General features: G+C 36.1%; 2 protein-coding genes across 2 annotated transcripts in view; one reads left to right on the top strand and one right to left on the bottom strand.

Moving 5' to 3' along the window:
- Nucleotides 1-1354: 1354 nt before the first annotated feature.
- On the top strand, nt 1355-2737 carry LOC144445292 (histamine N-methyltransferase A-like). Its single transcript, XM_078134833.1, has 3 exons — nt 1355-1562; nt 1681-2004; nt 2391-2737. The coding sequence occupies exons 1-3, from the start codon at nt 1355-1357 to the stop codon at nt 2735-2737; spliced, it is 879 nt and encodes a 292-aa protein (XP_077990959.1).
- An 8457-nt stretch (nt 2738-11194) lies between these two features.
- LOC144445290 (hephaestin-like protein) overlaps nt 11195-21053 on the bottom strand; it is a 30838-nt gene continuing 20979 nt past the window's right edge. The window contains exons 18-24 of the mRNA XM_078134832.1: nt 16652-16753; nt 15958-16104; nt 15126-15216; nt 14562-14738; nt 13950-14042; nt 13351-13478; nt 11195-11398 (exon numbers count right to left, since the gene is read on the bottom strand). Of these exons, the coding sequence (XP_077990958.1) occupies nt 11195-11398; nt 13351-13478; nt 13950-14042; nt 14562-14738; nt 15126-15216; nt 15958-16104; nt 16652-16753 (942 nt within the window). The remainder of the gene's footprint in view (nt 11399-13350; nt 13479-13949; nt 14043-14561; nt 14739-15125; nt 15217-15957; nt 16105-16651; nt 16754-21053) is intronic.

Raw genomic sequence — 21053 nt, 5'->3', positions numbered from 1 at the left:
TATCCAATCGTAGGAATGTGAACTTGTTGGTAGACTGTCCACGTTGTTTGTTTGCCTACCTTTCGTGTAGGGTCTATTGACTGTCAACAACCCCTTTACGTCACCAGTTTACAGGTACAGAGCAATGGTAGTGTACATGTGTTGCGTGTACAGTCTGGACATTGCTTATTTACCAAGCTTAGAACAGGTCAGAAATATTTGCATAACGATGGTTATCGAGAATTGGCATCTTTAGTGACCTAGATTGACCCGTATACTCAACACGAAAATAGGTATATGATTTACTACACTTTGAATTAAAATAGTGTAATTTAGTATGGACTAAGTTGAAGCCAGCAGACACTTCCAGCAGACACTTTATTCTGGCTGGCTGATAATACAGGGCGCTTCAAATGATACGATTCGTAATCTCTAGCAATTGCAAACTACACACACTCACACACACACACACACACACACACACATATATATATATATATATATATGTGTGTGTGTGTGTGTGTGTGTGTGTGTACACTCAATTGCTTGGATGGAAATAGCGTGTGAATTTCATATGAATTTGTAAAATTCTCACAACTCCTTTAAAATACAGTATCTGCTTGGTGTAAAATACAAAACTTATGCAAAGTAAATTGTAGTATGTTATAGGCTGTATAAACCTGAATTAAACCACGTAGTCGAATACTTTGCACATAAAGAAACAGTGAAAAACAATGCACCACATTTTCATGTGTCTGTTAGGTACAAAAGATGAATATTATGTGAAATCATGTACATCGTACCATAGTTTTATAATGTGTGTGTGTGCGTGTGTGTGTGTGTGTGTGTGTGTGTGTGTGTGTGTGTGTGTGTACTTAATTCAAAAGAGTAAGGATGTTATAAGTTGTTTCAAAACAATCATCAGACGACTGATAAAATTAGGACTTTCATGGTCTTAAATGTTTGTGTATATTTCCTAACAAGATGGTTGGACTAGACTATTTTTACAGACTTCTATTGTCGGCGAGGGAATACTTATTATTATGACGATATTTTTGAGACTAATTCAGATGTTTTTATTCAGTAGCATGCTCTTTTAAGCATTGATTATACATAGTTTCTTAGTTAAGGTCTAATTTGTGCAAGCAGCTGACGCTTGGGTAATGATATCCAACACAATATTATCTGGTTGGTTCCTTTCCTAGCTCTGTGCTGCACTAGAACATCTAATGCCAAAATGTATGTTTGTGACTGGATAATACGAGAGCTATCATAGTAGCACATCAATGCCAAACACAAGCAATTAGTAGTATTGGTATATTATTTTTCTTTTCAAATTTTCTTTCAGAAGAAACGATATACTGATAATCACAGGATGTCATCGGCATTAAAAATGAGAGAAGAATTTCCGGATAGTTTCACCATCAATCACAATGAATACCATGACCGATATAAGATTTGTGTCAAAAATGGTCTTGCTGAAAGAATTGCACACAGTGTAGCTGACATGGAAGAGGTGTTCGGTAAGCTTTGCTTGGATACAAAGGGTGAACTACAAGTGCTTTCCATTGGGACTGGAAATGGTAAGAACAGACTTTTTATATTAGTGTTCAGCATGGACGAGTGTGTGTTGTGCCAGCGATTGATGGATGGTACTATTTGCAGCTATTGCAGATTGAATAATAATGTCTCTACTTATAGGTAAAAATGAAGTGCCGATTATTAATGCTCTACATCGCCAATACCCCAACATGGTGTACGACTTTATTGAGCCCGCTCAAGGTCAAGTTGATGAATTCCACTCATTAATACAGTCACACATCGATGAATGGAAAGGGATATCCTTTAAAGAACACGTTCAAACCATCGATGAATTCATTGAAGAAAGTAAAGGACAAGACGTTCAATACGACGTGATAATTGCTATCCATAGTGCCTATCACTTTAAAGGTGGAGCTACAACTATTTGCAAGTTATATGACTGGCTGATTAAAGGTGGAATACTTTTATTCAGAATGGGATCAGGTAACATTTTCACTTTTACATTGTATCATTTAACGATCTACTGTTTTAATTTCATTCAGTCGTTTGCATAGTAATGGCGAAATCGTCTTTGTGTAGTCAATTTGCATATTTTATTTAAACGTTTTTTTGGTAATTATGCAAAATCTTAATCTGCTATAAATGTTGATGGTTACAAAAGATATTGGAACGCCAATCTTTATGTTTGACATTTCAGTTTTACGTCTGGTGTAAAAATGGTCACTTCTCGAAAGCCAATGAGATTTTACTGATCTCAATAAGTTTACATGGAGAATGTGTATTTTTAATGAGATGGTAGAAACAGTGATGAATAAGATATTGATATAGGGGTATTTAATTTAGATATGTCTTTTTCATTATATGTTAAGGAGGGTGGCCGAAATGTTCCGCCAAAATCAGTGACTATTACAAGAATCCAATGATAACATTCTTTGGGTCGGAAGATCTACAGGAAATTTTAAAGGGCAATATTTCAGAAGCAGAGAGAGAGGAAAAACATCGTAAAGGAAAATTCAAAGTTACAGAATGTTTCCTTGAGCCTTCCGAAGACGGTAACAAGATGCTTGATATAATATTTGGAGTTATCAACTTTCGACAGAACGTCCCAAGAGCAACGGCAGACAACTTGTTGGCATACATGCGGGAATGCTGTACTGAGGAAGAGGATGATCTGTTTCTCTCTGATAACGACGACGACTTAATTTTCAGAAAATAGTCACCGTTTGTTGATTTGAATTAATGTTTACTGTAATGTTAACAATTTGCTAATTGTATATCGTGTTGTTCTGTAAGTTGTGTACGTTAACTTTGTATAACAACTCCAAGAAAAAGTACAACTGAATATCTTTCAAAAAATAAAGTTTGTCTCGATGGTGTTTTCAATAGAATCGGGGTCTTCTGATGCTATGGTGGCTTATAAATACCAATACAATTATATATACTTTGAATTTAATATTCTTCTTGTATATTGTGTTCCTGTGTTCCGTTTTATTGTTATTGAGATGAGATCATGACAGATATTAAGATATGGATTTATACCATACTAAGATTTCCGCATTCTAAAAACATTCAGTTATACCGATTGTGGTGGTCTTTCGTAGGACTTTCACCAATTTCGGGCAATAGTGATATGTAAATACGGATATACATCGTGATCTGGACAAGGTCGAGGCGACTTTTATCACTGGGTAACTTTCAAGTACCACAATACATTGCCCGACATCCAGTCCATTATAGTTTCTCTGCATTGGTAATTTGGTTCCAATAACATAATTCAATACTCAGGTGTACAGAGGTCAGCCCATGTCTAATTTGAATAAAGTTATTGCTCCTATTTTTAGAGATCTCGCACAATATATCATGGTGAAAGTTGCTTTTTGAGTCTCACTAGATATCAACCATAGCAGCAACGACAAACGCCTTTGCCCCCCCCCCCTCCTTAAAGTGGATTATCAGTCGTTGGTTTTTAGCACAACTGAACCAGTAAGGGGTTCAATAGTGCTATAGTCATGATGCAGTGTCTGTCTGTCAATCACTCTATCTGCACATGTCTGTCTGTCTGTCTGTCGGGGTAAATCTTGAGCACAGTTTTTGCAAACGTGGTATGAGACTCCAAGTTTGACTTAATTTACCCCTGGTGATCTCTCACCTGGGGTTATAGACAGTCAAAAGTGGTACTGCGTCTCGTACTACCCCAGGACAGAGAAGGTGGTTAGGTGGGTCACAGGTAGGGTAAAAGTTGGGTAAAGGTGGGTAAATTTGACTTTTCGTACAATGCCATCAGTTGCGTTGTAAATCAAGAATTAATCTGGGAATAGGAATCCAGAATCCTGGATAACTTTATTCACAGTTACATTCTCATGTATCGTTCTAAAGATAATTTTTTTCTAGAATTTAAATGAGAATGGGTTGGCCTTTCTTGAACTAAGAAACATAATACGTTTAGACAGTTTATCTTTGAGGAGTATTCCAGTATGACGTCATATCGGAATGATCATTTAGCGCTTTAAACATTGATATATATTTTCAATATATTTTAGTAATGGAAAAAAATAGATAAGTAATTAAATGTGAAATATTTGTAGTAATGAATGAAACCATAAAAGCAATTCTAATCTGGTATATTTAACTAATAGGTAGCCGACATTTTCATTATTACATATGTACCAGATATTACCTGTACCGGTGCACAGTGTGCGCAAATACTAGTGGCATTTGCACTGCAGTGCACTACCAAAACGTCATTGCATACCTATATGCTAATGAATACAAATGAGGACGCGATCTTCCACTCTATATGAAAGCGCGTGAGCGCATATTGTCATTTTTTCTTCCGTAAGCATTTAGTGGGTGGAAGTCTGTGTTTGTCTGTGTCTGTCTGTCTGTCTGTGTCATTGTTTTCTCCATAACGGCTTTCTCAATTCAAACGAAATTTTGAAGACGTATTTCGTAGGGTAATGGCAAGACTTGATTAGGTTTTGGTAAAACTCCCGTGAATATTAATGAGCAATTTACGTAATTAATGATTTTCGGTAATAAGGCTATATCTCAAGAATGCACACTTCAAATTCAATATAATTTGATATTACATGCATTTGCGATACCAAAGCGCACTTGTCCTGAAAATATTATTCATGTAGCTTTTAGTTTTTATAAGTCATTGGCATATATTCGATTGGCCACAAAAAAGAAAAAAATAGTTTCTTGTCAGGAAATGTCGTCTAAAGTGGTACGACGATGCGCTTATTTTTTTTTTTTACATTCTCAACAAATGTCACAGTACATAATAATACTTTATTTTAATGAGGGCAAAAATAGTTGATCGAAACAACAACAACAACAACAACAACAAAGCAAAACAAAACAAAACAAAACAAAAACATACAAATCACACAAATCCGGAGAAGTATTTAACTAAATTCGGAAACAATGACAAATCTTAAAAGAAAGAACAAAATGGTATGTTGCGGTTGGCCAGGAGATCACTAACAGCAATGAGCAAATAGTAATCAATGAGAAAAAAATAACATTACATGTGTTCTGTTGTATTCAACAATTGTCTGTAGTAACGACAATCTCAAAACTTTGCCCTTACGGAAGGCATTCAGTTTAAATCTGGTTACGGAAATGTGATGTTTCAGTTGAACATATGTAATAATAACAGAATCCCATGCCGCGTGAGTGAGAGCATGGGTACTCAGGGGCATTTGCACTCGTGCTTGCACTGTTGTCGATTGCACTTTCAATTGCTACCCTCGTGAAAGTACGGGCGCAAAGAACACTGCAAGAACTCGTGCAAATACCCTGAGTATGCCACACTTGCACTCTCGTGTAATTGGGTTCTGTCATATTCTCTTCACACTGCCTGAGAATTCAGTATTTCAAATATGGTAGTTTGGCCGTGTCTCATCATCTGTTACTGTTGGTGACAATCAGCATAAAATTAGCATATTGGCTGTGATAATTAAGGCTATTTGTTGAACTACTACCTAGATTATATTTCGATATTCGGTCAAGTATATCATATTAATATCCGCAGTCACAGTCAACATAATAGTTGTCATGAAAATTAATTAACTGCCATACTATAGACATAACATTATTCAACCAATCAGCTTCTGTTATTCATTAAAACGTTGAGTTCACAGGCTGCATAAGAGAATGCTTGCCAGGTCGACTTGGACAAACCTGCCTCTTATATTATGGAGGTTATCTTCTATGTAAACTACATCGTAGTACCACTTTAGTAATGTCGCATTCTTTCATTTCTGAATGCAGTATCACATCCAAAGGTATTGTAGTAGATTTTCAGCTTGACCAGGAAAGTATTTGTCAAAGGTTTTCCTTAGGTAGAACGCTTCCTTTGTCTTTGGTGTAGCATGTTGATATAGTTTTGGGACTGTTTTTAACATTTCCGCACTTACCTAGTAAAAGAACAGGTTCAAATATTAATACAAATTTAAGAGATAATCAGCCATGTGATCGAATTTGTTATAACATCCAAGTATTATGAATCACCCGAAAGACAGACAGACAAACAGTTGATGGATACTAAATAACATACATACATACATACATACATACATACATACATACATACATACATACATACATACATACAGACACACACACTCATTCATACATACATACATACATACATACATACATACATACATACATACATACATACATACATACATACATACATACAGACAGACAGACAGACAGACAGACAGACAGACAGACATACTCACACAGACAGACAGACAGACAGACAGACAGACAGACAGACAGACAGACAGACAGACAGACAGGCAGGCAGGCAGGCAGGCAGGCATACATACATACATACATACTAATAACACATTCCACCACTCACCAGAGTCTCGATATGATCCTGTATCATCGATGCCCACGATTGTTTACTAGAAGACACTCCCACGGAAAAACTCTTTTTTGGGCGATATAAAATCTCCCTTGGAAGACATCCAGATCCATCGAATGCATCCCTTAGAAGGTTCTTCTCAAGGGAATCACTTTTGATGTATCTGATCTCAGCAGGTACAGAGAGATAGTATGCAGACAGCTGGTGATCCAAGAAAGGTAATCGTATTTCAAGTCTGTGTGGATAAACAGAAACATTTCCATGAACATTCAGTACTGTAGCCTGCGGGGGCAAGGGGGGGGGGGGGGGGCAGCTGACCCTTCCCCTGAGATTTTTGAAAAAAGAAAGAAAAAAGCTGCTTTTTGAATACATAGCGATGCTATTAAAATCGGTATTTACGTGACGATTCCTAGCATGCGCGATTTAAATAGATAGTTCACTAAAGTGACTGTACACTGACTCCTGGCTAATATCAATCTGATTAAAATCCAATGTAGATGTCGGCTAATCGTTAATTGATATTTTACCTTCGTTATTTTGCCTTGTTTACATTTCTAGCCTGATCGCCTCCTCTAGAGGAAAAATGTAAACAAGGCAAAATAACGAAGGTAAAATATCAATGAACGATTAGCCGACATCTACATCGGATTTTAATCATATTGGGCTAATATGTATCTTATATCGCTATTGTACGCTGGCTTAACTTTGAATATGTGTCCAAATTAAAAATTCTTTGTGCGGGAATGTACAAAAGAAGTGCGCACATGCACTGTGCATTTTCCACGAGTCTTGAAAGTCTCAAAAAAAGACGGAAAAAGTCATTCAACGTGAGGTCGCCTGCTATTCTGCATGCAGTGACTCTGAAGATGCGGTCTAGGTCTCATTTACATCTTGTTCCTTATATTATTATTAAAACATTTCATGCTGATAAAACGGTAGATCTCTTTTTCGGAATATATGGTGGCCCTGAAAAACTATTAAACTAGGTACGCAGTTTAAGATCCACTATTTGAAGATATTTCTTTCAATAATTGTGTTCGACGTTGACTTTGGTTAAAATGTTGTTTGATATAATTATCTCATTGCACACTGATACTAGCGTTATTCCGCAATTCATTTTGAAGCGACAATTTGCTATGGAATTTGAATTTGTAAACAGAGCTGTACCTTCGACATCAAAATCCAAACTTCAATTTCCATTATAATGATAATGATAATGGCAAGGAGAATTCACTGAGTTCACCTTGGGTTCCGACATAAACGAGGCCACAGTTTTTGGAGTTGGGTAAAGAAAATGATTATTTTGTTGTGTTACTTATTTGAGAAAGCACCATCCATTTTTTTACTTTGAATGTGACATCTTTTCGACATTAGGCCAGAAAAAAATGAAAAAGCTGTTCAACCTACCCATATATTTTTTTTCTGGTGATGGACAATATATCCTCATGCGGGCTTCGCATTTCTTTTTTTTTTAAATTAAGGATATTTCTTTATATTTTCTGAATAGTACACGTAATAATATATATTTGAGTCTATTCCAAATAATATAATATCTTATACAGTGGTTTACTTGGCTCTGATGTTGCATACAAGCATGAATTGAGATTAAATATCCAATGTGCACTAAAAAGAATTGAACAATAGTTAATTTACGACCATTGGGCCATCAAAAGCCTGAAAGTCTTGAAATGTTTTGCTCTTTATTCGGGATTTTTTGGTACCAAATTAAACTTCAGGAGAAGTAATTTACTATGTGCACATCCGCATAATATCTTTCAGCTTTGCCACAACAAAATACACTTCCAAATAATATGTAATGCATAGCATAACTGTTTCAATTCTGGTATTTCATTATGTCTATGGTTTGATATTTTATGTTTCTAAATGGCCTCCTACACTGTCTTATTTTCATTTTTTTTCACCTTTGGAGTTGTCTCCTTCCAATGCATCATTGTACCATATGATTTTATATCTCCACTGTAGTGTAGGTGACAGAAGGGGTGGCTAAAATAATACTTGAGTTTCAATTGGTGGGGCTTAACATTTTTTTTAGAAGAGAGATTGAGAGGAACTACACCATTTGTTTATTAACCGTAAATTGTGTACATTCCTAACTGTAGCTATGCAGACAAATTGCATTAAATGGTATCAAGATGACTGAATAAGTTCTATCTAAACTCGACCTGAAATATTTTGCTATCATTATATATGGTTTGTTTTATCCTTGTCAAGCATTGTGAAAAAAATGAAATCGACCTACTTACCCAATGTGATGGGTTAGGTTACCCGTTGACCAGTATTTTTTATTTTTTCTGACCTTACATATGATATTTAATTGCGTATGCTAAAATATATATTATGTAAATCGCATGCAAATTTATGTAAATTAGCACTTTTCTAAAAGTTCTGCCCCCCTTGGCAATTTGGCAATTTGGTCAGGCTACGGCTCTGGATGTAAAATCATAAATGACTCTCAACAATCAAACGTTTACATAAATGTCTTTATTGCCTGGAGTGGCGTACCCCTTTAAAGAAACAGTGACAACAGACTTCAAGGTCCATATAATTAAGATATTATTTCTCTACAGTAGATGAGATGTGAACTTCACAATGAGAAATATCATATTAGGTTCTAACCTATATACATCGACACAGTAAATAGAGAGACACCATGATGGCTAGTAGGAGGATGTGGGTGTCCATGTGGCCCCTACCATGGTGATTGCTTTTTAAAATAAGGACATGTTGGAGTCCGTCTGCTCTTGTTTCTTATTAACTTACCCATTAGCAGAAGCAGCCCTGTCAACTCTGACAACGTCATAATAGTGTGCATCTTTCAGTAAACGTCGACTGAGTTGATCAGCTTCTTCAGGTGATGATGTTGATAAATACTGTTCATACCCTTGAAATACCTCATCCGCGCCTTCACCACAGAATAACACGGCAGAATCAGTATTTTCGCGTATATACTTGCACTGTAGCTGCATGGCTGTAAAGAAGAATCATACAACACGGTGCTTTTAGCATGCAGAATTATTATTTGCACTTATACAAAATCAAGTCTTTCTTTATTCCAATAACGGAACATACATCCGTTTATCCCCCGGCGGAGGATTCGTCAGAAGGGTCTCATAAATTTACCAAACATGATGTGATAACTGAGTGTTTTAAAGGGGGCGCTACTCAAGGGAATAAAATCATTGTCATAAACTTTGTATTCTGGAGAGTCATTTCATGAGTTCTACCACACGAAAATCGCGCGATTGCCATGATAACACCAAATTAGAACTTGCTTCACATTATTCTATCAATAGTCCAAAGTAACCTCATGGGTGTTAAAAGAAATACTGTAGAAATGTGTTATAGTGTTTAATATGTTTGTCATGTCAGGAAATCGTTTGTTGATGAGCTATTCCCGGCACTCAAAAAATAAAAGACAAACAAACATACATGCGTATGTATTAGATGAGCAAGTTATTTTAGTCTCGGTTACTCGGTCTCTTGCCGTTGAGGGCATAACCACACCCCCCCCCCCCCCAGCAGAGTCAGGGAAAATACAATGGCGCCTATTGTAAGGAGCAATATCGCCGCTGACGAGATGCAGGACAGTCACTGCTTGGGAAAAAATGCTTTTGCATTTTCATTTTCAACAACTCTGAATATATTCAACATAAATCACAGTTTAAACGTTTTGAAAAAACATCTTCATCAAGAAATAAATCAAAATACTCTTGGCTCTCTGTGCAGCCATCTTGTTACAAGCGGCGACATTGCATTTTCTCAGACGCTGCTTGGGGCTTCTGCCCTCAACGGCAAAAGACTGCAGTGGGTAACCGAGACTACAGTTATCTAAACTTAATAAATAGTAAACTTCTCCGTTGTTCACCTAATACATATGTATGTATGTTGATTCCCATATGGCAACACTGGATCATTGCTAAGACAGTCACAGAGTAGAACAATGAATGTGAAGCAAGCTCCAAGTTGGTGTTTCTTGGCTATCGTGCGATATTTATGTGACATGAAATCATGAAATGACTGTCCATAACTAAAACTTAACAAAATACCTTTATTTTTTTGTTTATTGTTTCCCTTTAATTGTATCATGGTGTTCTTGTCACCATGGGAACTCACCAAAATATATATCAGTATCAAGGCCAGTGTCATCATATAGGCCACTAAAACACATTGCATTGTGTCAAGTTCATTATACAGCAAAGTCAAATCACAACAATTGACACAGTATGTCTGGTGCAAACGTTATACTTCAACTGTTGTATTTGAGAATTATATTTAACAGGACTGCAACAAAACTTAAATTATATTATTTGAAACCGTAGAATCATACAGCCTTCAGTGATTGGCTTAGATCGTATCATGTGGTATGGACTAGTGACCCACAGTAACCTCTATTTACATACGCAGCATTCATATATTTCCTCTAGGGCACTATTCATTCAGCAAGGGAGTGCTAACAGTGATTTGCTTTGACCATGAAAGGAATATGTGCCCGATAATGTGATGTGATATAAAAACAAATTCTTGCCTGGCTTTATTCGGGAACTAGTGGACGTCATTTTACCCCTTGTTCTAGTTATGTTGCGACTAATTCACTTGGATTTCAGCCTCGATATGTAATTGCTGCATAACAGCCTTTGCAGTGCCCTCATAGCCAGATGATAAGTGTATAATAATTCAAACCATATGTCTCCTTAAAATAGACGTCATCCTACTACTTCTGACATAGCCAACACACGTCAGAAATAATTTGTAGCTGATGACATACTGTTAGCAGCTGAATGCACTGTTACATCTTAATTCTTCAAAAATATATTGTTTGACATAGTATATTGATATATACTCACGGATACTGCCCCTTATTGTCATGACGTCATAACTCTCCGCTAAATATACAGCGTCATCAATGATATCTAAGCCTTCTTTTTCGGTGTAGACAATTTCATGGTGTTCAGTACCGAGATAGTCTGCCACCTGAAAAGATTACATATTGTGAATGTATTGATTTTGGCGCTCAAAACATTTAGCGGAAAGACAATTTGTGTAGCTAAAATTATGTAGGCTTGGTGTTTCTGTCATGTAACATGACATTTGATACACACCCTCATACAATTTTAATACAAAGAAACAATTACATACAGTGGAAATGTAGAATAGTAAAGTTGAAATGTTGATTATCAGTTAGAAAATAAACAATTGCAACCATTAAAATCATCAAGTCCATTTGTGTAAGGTTTCATTGAAAGCCTGTTGTTACTGCACTGTGAAAGAATAGCAATGCTTATCAGTTTTCACTGTGATTGGACTAAGGATCAAGTTACGTTTGTTGTGTCTCTGTTATTGTTAGTCTAGAGTTGACATCTGTTTATCTTTGTGTCAAAAACGTAATGTCCCATGAATGAAACACCAAGCCTTCATATCATTTTAGCTATAACACTCCGGCTTCAAAAGATTTTAGCGGGGGAGGATAACTAAAATAAGTCATACATTGGCTTACGTCTAATTAGTTTAATGTACCTTAATGATGACTAAAAGTGATTCCGATCCATTCTCATGCTGATTAGTTTCCAAAAACAATGTTTTCAGCTAAGTATGTAAAAATAAGTTAAAATCCAAGATACATTCTTTCAGCATAAATAACTCAGCGTTTTGAAAAGAACACCAAATATATCAATTATAAATTCCGGCTAGCATATGTATTTAGTATTTTATTTATTTACTTGAGATGTCTACAGGATTACCCCATTTACATACATTCAGAAATTGGAAAAGACTAAAGTGCATTCAATATTTACAAAACAAACAAAAATACAAATAAAAAAGAAGAAGATAAAAGTACTGAAACTACTATTAAATTCACAAATTAACTAAATTGGTTTAAGGCAGTTTTTCTAAAATTACTGAGACTGGAAAATATACCATCGTTTTGCAAGTATTGATAAAACTGAAGGTCCAAAGTAAAAACGAGTTTTTCCTTTGAGTAGAAAGTGTAGTTGGAACGGAGATTCGTGGAGGGCACATGAAACGAAACATTAGCAACAATATACATTGAGTTAAAGAGTCATTTAAACATTTATATAAAAAAGACAGCATCCTATGAGATGGAAGGCTTTGGATATTGAAATACTGGCAAAGATTACTGTAATCGAGGCCTATCCCTTTACCGTGGGACGATTTTAAATTTCCAAATTAAAGGTAGTTGAGAAATTTATGGTGGACTCTTTTAATTTTAGTGAAATACTTCTGATGGGGTGACCAAGCTTGTGTACAATACTCCAGTTGACTCCATACAAGCGATTTATATAAATTAATGATACAAGAATTGTAAAAGTTATGGAAATACTTGCAGGCACGCTTTGTCAAACCAACTAGCTTGTAAGCATTGTTGACGATGTCCTGAATATGTAACTGCCAGCTTAAATTTGATTAGAGGGCAAGGCCAAGATCTTTGACTTGGTTTACACGATCGATTTTGATGCCGTTAATCGTATATTTATGAGAGATGACAGTCTTCTTCCTACTGAAAGTAATCACATTACATTTCTTGAAATTAAGTTTGAAGTGCTACAGTTTGGACCACTCAGAAACATTATTAAGGTCATTCTAAAACAGTCTAGATCATAAACTATGAGTCGTCTGCATACAGCGAACACTCAGACAACTCATACTAATGTAAGTTATCATCTTTTGGTAATTAATAATTCCAAAACAGCAGAAGCAACAACAACGACAACAACAACAACACCAACAAACTATAAGCTTACCTTTAAGCTTTTCACAGCCAATATTCTATTTTACGAGACAGACAGACAGACAGACAGACAGACAGACAGACAGACAGACAGACAGACAAACAAACAATCAGACGATTGATGAAGGCAGAACAACATAGTGTATTTTACTGTCTACAAAAGTTATCATCTTACCTGCCTTGCAGCGTTTAGATCAGTGCTGCCCTCCATTCCTACAGTGAACGTTTGTATCGGATAATTGATACCTCGTTCCTTTGCCAACCGTACAACAATTGCACACACAAGACTTGAATCCACCCCACCTACACAAAGGAGAATATGCTATTTTACAGACTAACATTTAATCACGTTCATCTCTTACGGGCAAACAAGCAACAAAAAGTCTGATCAGACTTATTTCTGCTTGCATTGATTACTGATATCAACTTCCATGGTTTTGGTTGACGAAGTTATATAGCACACCAGTAACGTATTAAACTTGAAATATTATAAAGAAACCTCGAAATGTGTTCACCATATTTCCTGCACAGGATTATGTGAAATTCTGTAGTGATGACATTATGTTTACAAACCAATCACATAGGGGCTTCACAATCTTGTTTTAGAGCTTATTTGATTTTAAGTGGGATAGGGTTAGAATTTTCTTCAAGAAAGTAACATCAAAGGTTTTTGAGATCTTATTCCACATGTAATAGCTGATTAGACAGGAAAAGGGAAATTGGGGATAATCCCTCATTTCTCCTCCCATCCCTTCCCAATATGGAACAACATACCGGATATGAGACAGCCGATTCTACGATTGGATACCATTCTTTTCTTCACAGACTCAATCAACAATGTTCTGATGTTAGATTTGATGTCATTTCCTGTATAGATATAATTCAAACAGTGTCACATAAGGATAAGGATAAGTACGCATATTTTGTGTGCGCATTTAGTTTGCACATGATGAAATGCGACAATCTTTTTATTTCTCAAAAAGATGTAAATGGTTACCCTTTCAATGCTAATTAAGGTCGTAAAAATTGCCAGTAGCTTATGAGGTCGAAAAATAATGAGACTGAGGATGGCAATTTATCGTTATTGTACGAACATATTTTGTAGGTTTTTTCTTTTTACATTTGTGTAGGGTGTAATCACACACACACACACACACACACACACACACACACACACACACACACACATTTACAAGAAAACAGGTCCTTCAAGGATTAATATATAACATATTCCATCGTGGCCATTCGGTCTAAAGGGTGCTCCTCGACAGCGCCACTAGTGCCCAAACTAAACATTATTTAGTTTATCTGATAACCGGAATATGCGTATTTTGTGACTACACTAGTCATTTTATGTACATTTCTTCTCTGTTCAAATTGACTCACCAAGCAGTGCATCATATCCCCCTAACACAAGCCAGCCTGGGTCCATACCGACTGTATGGAACTGAGTTCTTGTCACCAAGGAAACGGTACCGTCGGTTGTGATGTCATACTCGTCATAATGTCCAGGTGGGAAAGGTATTATATCCTTATCCTCATTATTTACATAGCCAATCAGCCCTGTATTAAATAATAAATCATGTGAATGTCTATATGTATGTAGTTTGGTGGAATGGCATTTAATGGCGGTTTGTATGACCGGCTTTGAATCTGCACAAGTTGCATGTTCGAGTCTGACCACTGACATGTGTTTCTGATGTATGACTCTAAAAGTCCTTGGGCAAGAATTGAACACCGAGTGTGCCCTAACAAACCCAGGTGTATAATTTGGGACCTGATAATTTAGTGGTGGCAATATGAAAGCTTTAAAAGCTTGTAATCTTAATGGCTACAATGGGGTATAAAGGGCTGTTTTGTCACTATACGTCTGTGTCAGGGTAATAATAGTAAACATTAGCGCTTGAAACATGGTGTAAAATGCTTATACCTACGATAAATTTATGTTACCTTTAGCTTCTGAGGATACGGCTAGGGTTCCATTACTGCGTAAGTTTGTAAATAATGGTCTCACACCATACACATCGCGTCCAAGGAAAACCTAACGGAAGACATGTATCTATATTGTAACAAAACAATATAAGGGTAGACGGAAAGACAAGACAGACAGACATACATGCAAGCAGGCAGACTGGCTCGCAGAAAGAGACAGGCCGGCAATCAGGCTCACATACATACATACATACATACATACATACATACATACATACATACATACATACATACATACATACATACATACCCGATACATACATACATACATACATACATACATACATACATACATACATACATGCATGCATGCATGCATGCATGCATGCATGCATACATACATACATGCATACATACATACATACATACATACATACATACATACATACATACAAGCATACACACACGCATACATACATACATACATACACGCATACATACATACATACATACATACATACATACATACATACATACATACATACATACATACATACATACATACATACATACAGGTTGGCTGCCTGACACAGACTCACTGGTCGATCGATCAGTTGATTGATTGATTGATTGATTGATTGATTGATTGATTGATTGATTGATTGATTGATTGATTGATTGATTGATTGATTGACCAACCAACTCTGACTAGACCAACAAAAAGACAGCCTAGCCATCTAACTGACTAACTAACTCAGTCACTGTCTGTAAATCGATCAATCAATTGATTGATTGACATATTGATACATTATTTTGTCGAACATAAATTAAAACACTAATGTAATCTAACCTTGTTCTTCAATTCGTCAATCAATATCAATGCATACACCCCATCAAGAAAGGACAGCGCCCTCTCCATACCATATTTTGCATATAAGTCTAGGAAACAGTCACCGTCACTTCCGGTTGACGTCTTGAAACCATTCTTTTCTTGAATCTGAAAACACAGTCATTGAAGGTCGGTCAATGTAGCTATACAAGGTGTTGTACAGCAGTTACCATCGAAAGACACATATTGGACGGGGTAGTATAATGGTTCTCAGCATCAATTTGACTGATATGTTTGAAACTGGTTGAATTTGAAGGGGGGGGGGGGTACCAAAATCACAAAATAATACAAAATTAAATAAGGGTGCTCATACTTAATTCTACATTTCTCATCATAACACCAAATCAGGTGTAAACTGAATGCCTTTTGTAAGGGCCGAAAGCCTTTAGATTTTTTTCTCTCTAGTATACAGCTGCAGATTGCAAAGTTCGAGATGGTAACAAGTAAATGATTGCAATCTTGAGGTCAAGCAGTAAAGTATACTATCATCAACTTCGAACATGTGTATATGAAATAAACATATATTTGCCAGCAATTGGAATTGTCTTTCAGTAGTTGTATTTTATTTCCCTATTTCACTCTGTCGCCAATTATAAGAAGGGATGGAAAAGGGATGATAATATTAGAGCTAAAATTGTAATGTCAATATTCTTACCTTTAGGGTATTGTAGATTTTCCCATCATAACATAACCACACACTTGGACCTTCTTTACTTTGGAGTGGCTGCATTCTCCTCTTAGTTTCAAGAATAGCATTCTGAAAATACACGATACAGCAATTCCTTACTGACTGGAGATTTTGAATGCGGAAAGCATCCGCTCCACGGCTTGCAATTTTGTTTGCATTTGTAACACAACCAGGCAAGTGGCCTCCATATCCAAATACTGCCCAGATACCACACATCCTCGTCTGCATTGTACAAGAATATTGATAAATAGTTCAATTCCATGCCAAACATATAACATATACTAAACGCTTGAAGTTATTGTTCTACCACCAGATGTGCAAGAGCTGACTTGGACACCACTTTTAACGTTATGAACACTAATTCGGCGTTAGGCACATGCACTCTTGTTGAAAACTTCAGCTGCATAGGCATTTTGTGTTCGATTTGTTTACTATTATATTCATCTGTGTTTTAAGATGCATTGATAGGAAGTGTACACGTGTTGAAACTTCACGTGTTTAAACCCTTGTGTTTCACTCACGGGTACATTATTTAGACGATTGCATTGACATTACGTAATATAATTGCTCTGATACGATGCAATATCCAGATGTTACACTGGTATAAGGCAATATCCAATTATTGCACCACTGGTAGGATACAATATTAACACAATGCGCCAATTTAGAACAACGTTTTCAAATTATGGAATATATAATATACAAATTGCATAAGGCACAGAATGTGACGCATGTTAGCTAAATAATAACACATGCCAGCGAGGGCAATATCATAATTTAGTGCCTGCCAAAAGGGTTGGCACTCTTTACCAAATGCCATCGGCTTGGGCATCATCAACTTTTGAGTAAAGAGTGCCAGCCCGAGTATTAATTTGTTTATATTTCCCAGGCAATCATTCATCTAATCCTTCACATGTCCACTCATTGTGATTGTTCATCACCATTCGTCATCGATAAAAAGGTTTTCCCTTTCATGGTTCATTTCTAATCTGTAAATGCAGCTAACCATAGAATAGACAAGGTATTGTTTTTAGGAGCTCAAGTGTCCCCACAACCCATTTGTAATTATATTTATTCCAAATTTCTGCAAATATTTAGCTTGTGTTTTAAACTGACTTTGTCACCTAAAGCACGCAACACAGAAAAACATGCACAGAATAGATGTGCAGCGGTCGATCATGTGATTCGATTCGTTCTTACACAAGCTGTCATTCGTTAGAATCGAATGACATGACATTCTTTAAATAGACTATTGTCCACGTAGTGAAATTGCCCGCGCTTGCATAGACTATTTCTCACTGGAGTTATTTCAACCGTTGCGCACACTGTCCAATGCCATTACCTTTGTACTTTAAGTGGGCGTTTTTAAATTAACAACAGGTGATTGTACAAAATCAAAACGTTTTAGGGAGAGCTGTTATCCATCTGCGATCCGCATTTTACACCAGTCCTAGGATATTTTACCACTTGTTTTAGTGTTATGTTTGTCTCAAACATTGTATCTTTTTAGCATCATGTGTGTTTTGAATCGTTTGATGTGTTACATCAATTTTATCTTTTGCTTTTACTTTTCACTTGAATTTTCTGTGCTACGCTTCATTGATTTTTTTCCAATCTTTAGTTTTCAATTTGATCTACCTCTTTACGAGTGCAAGTGGAAAGCCAATTTACAATGCATTTTAGGCAAATGGAAATAAAGTTATATTGTTATATTACTATTATATTATTCCCTAATACCAATATACGATACTAATGTAAAGGAAAAAAGTTACAGGGCCCTTTGGAAGACTAGCTTTTAGCTAACCAGGTTATCTGTATGATTTTTAACCCTCTTGAAACAAAGTTTTTTAAAAATATATTAAATAAATAAATAAATAAATAAATAAATAAATAAATAAATAAATAATTAAATAAATAATTAAATAAATAAATCGGATTTGCGTTTTAACAATGTTAATACTGAGGGTTCATCATAAACCTTGTATGATTAATGCTTTATTGTTATATCAATGAGATCAATATCCATGTTAAGTTAGTCAATATAAAGGGGACAAAATAAAATGCCACAATATTGATTTTCGCCAACCATTCTATTTATATGCGTACTGGCTTTGACAATGAGGGTTTATCATAAATCTTGTAAGAATAATGTTTTACTTATTCTTGTCAATATCATGTTTAGATAAAAACAGATAGTCAATAAAGGGGACAAAATAAAATGCCACAATATTGATTTTCGCCAACCATTCTATTTACATGCGTACTGGCAATGACAATGTGTCTCCTTATCTCAACAGTTCTGATGACTATACTTGAATTACTTGTCACCCACCTCAGATTAATGGGTCATGACGTGATATAGTTAGGCTAGAATTGATTTCTTCAACTAACGTCGACATTTCGATTTGCATCAAGTGACCTAAGAGGACAAAACGTGTACATTTGATCATAACTTGAAACAGGTGACACATTTCATGTATGCACTTTACTTATTGCAATTGACGCAAGGCAACGTCAAGCAGCAAGTACATCACTTTGAATCCTTTTTTTCGTGTATTCAGAAATCAAAAGCCTCTCTTTATGACAAAGAAGCATGTAATATGTAGCTGATTTTGTTTGAAACACCGTATTATTTCACTTGAGACCCGCTTTTTCGTTTGAGACTCGCATCTGAAATCACCGTCAGGAAAATGTTACCTGGTCCAATAAATCCGTACAAAATAACTCTAACACTGGTTATGCACAACAATTTCATCATGCACTGATCAAGGAAAAGTATACATCTAAAACAGAAACTTGATCTGAGACGTAATAAGTGTCGTATGATCAACAAGATATGCAATGACAAAAAACACCAGTCGTCTTTGTATATACGAAACAGTAACTTTGCCCTGGTCAAAACTGTATATTATTGTATAAATCTCTCGGCCAGGTCGAAATGTTAGGTCTCTATCTGACGATGAAACCATTGCATTACGTGACCAAAAGTTTGCTATGTAATTAGCGCCATTACTATGCCCATTATTGATGCATGTGATTAACCTACTCCACAAACTAAACTGGTCAATGAGATCGAATGTGTTACACCTAATCAAATATAATTGTTCTAGTTTAGGTTTTAACTGTCTGTGGGAATGGTAGTAGTCGAATTTTATCTAGTCTGCCTGTCTGTCGATCTGTGATCATTATATCTGAAAGCTACTGCATCTAACCTTTATACACATGTTCCTTTTGGTAATCACAAGAGCAGGTTAAACATCCCCTGAATAGTACATGTATATGCCAGAATTTATGATAAATAATGGGTTCCAGCAATAGTTCGGCGTTATTTTGAACATGCATACCTCAAATTTCATAATTTAGTATGTACAAAGACGTTGACAAATCGCAAGAGTCTTCTTTTAGTTGTAGCAAATCATTTTCATACAGCAATATATACTGATCTGAGAATATGCTGAAACACTATACAAAAAGTCATATGTAACCATGTCTTCCCACCGGAGTAGATCGATCTTTAGCAGAGGTTGCGTAAATGTGGTGAGTATGAGATGAAGTTCCACTTTTGACTTAATTTACCCACCGGTGATCTCTCCCCTGGGGGCTGTAAAAAGTCAAAAGTGTCATTTCGTCTCATACTACCCGTTGACAGAGAGGTAGTTTGGTGGGTCACAGGTAGGAAAAAGGTTGGCTTAAGGTGGGTAAATTTGACTTATCGTATAGTGAAACATTTTTCAATTTTGACCAATTTAGTTAGAAGGAGGGGGTGAGGGTGGTCTTAAGCCTGACTAAAAAAAATAGTTTATATTCTACATTGAAATTTATCTCGCCGCTTATTAACCTGTGTGCTAGCAAAATTGTTGTGTGTATGTGTAACCTACCTATAGTTCAAGATCAGGCCTCGTCTGATCCAGTATGCTGCAGAAATTGTTACAGTTTAGTGCCAGTGTCTTTACGCATCCGTTGATATTCTTGAATAAACGCTAGGACTCGACCCACAGCAACGCTACTAGCTGACTGAACAAACAGTTCGAATGTGGATTTTGTTAAATTGATCGACACGGGACTTCTTGTTAATTATTAAACATTCCTATATAAATATTCATAATGTGGGAGGTATACGCATTCCCACTGTGCTGGATATATCTCCAAAACAGTATCGCGAAACAACAACAACAACAACAACAACAACAACAACAACAACGACGACGACGACGACGACGACGACGACGACGACGACAGACACGGTACCTAACAAAGTGTCTGCAATATGCATGTGATGATTTAAATTTGATAGTCTATTCTGAAGGTCGCTGTATTGCTTGCATGTGACAATAAATCGTTCACATATAATTCGGCCTAATGTATATGC

The sequence above is a fragment of the Glandiceps talaboti genome, chromosome 14, assembly GCF_964340395.1.
Source record: "Glandiceps talaboti chromosome 14, keGlaTala1.1, whole genome shotgun sequence".
NCBI classification, from domain to species: Eukaryota; Metazoa; Hemichordata; class Enteropneusta; family Spengelidae; genus Glandiceps; species Glandiceps talaboti.
The sequence above is the reverse complement of the archived record's forward strand: the minus strand, read 5'-3'. Positions and strand labels throughout refer to the sequence as shown.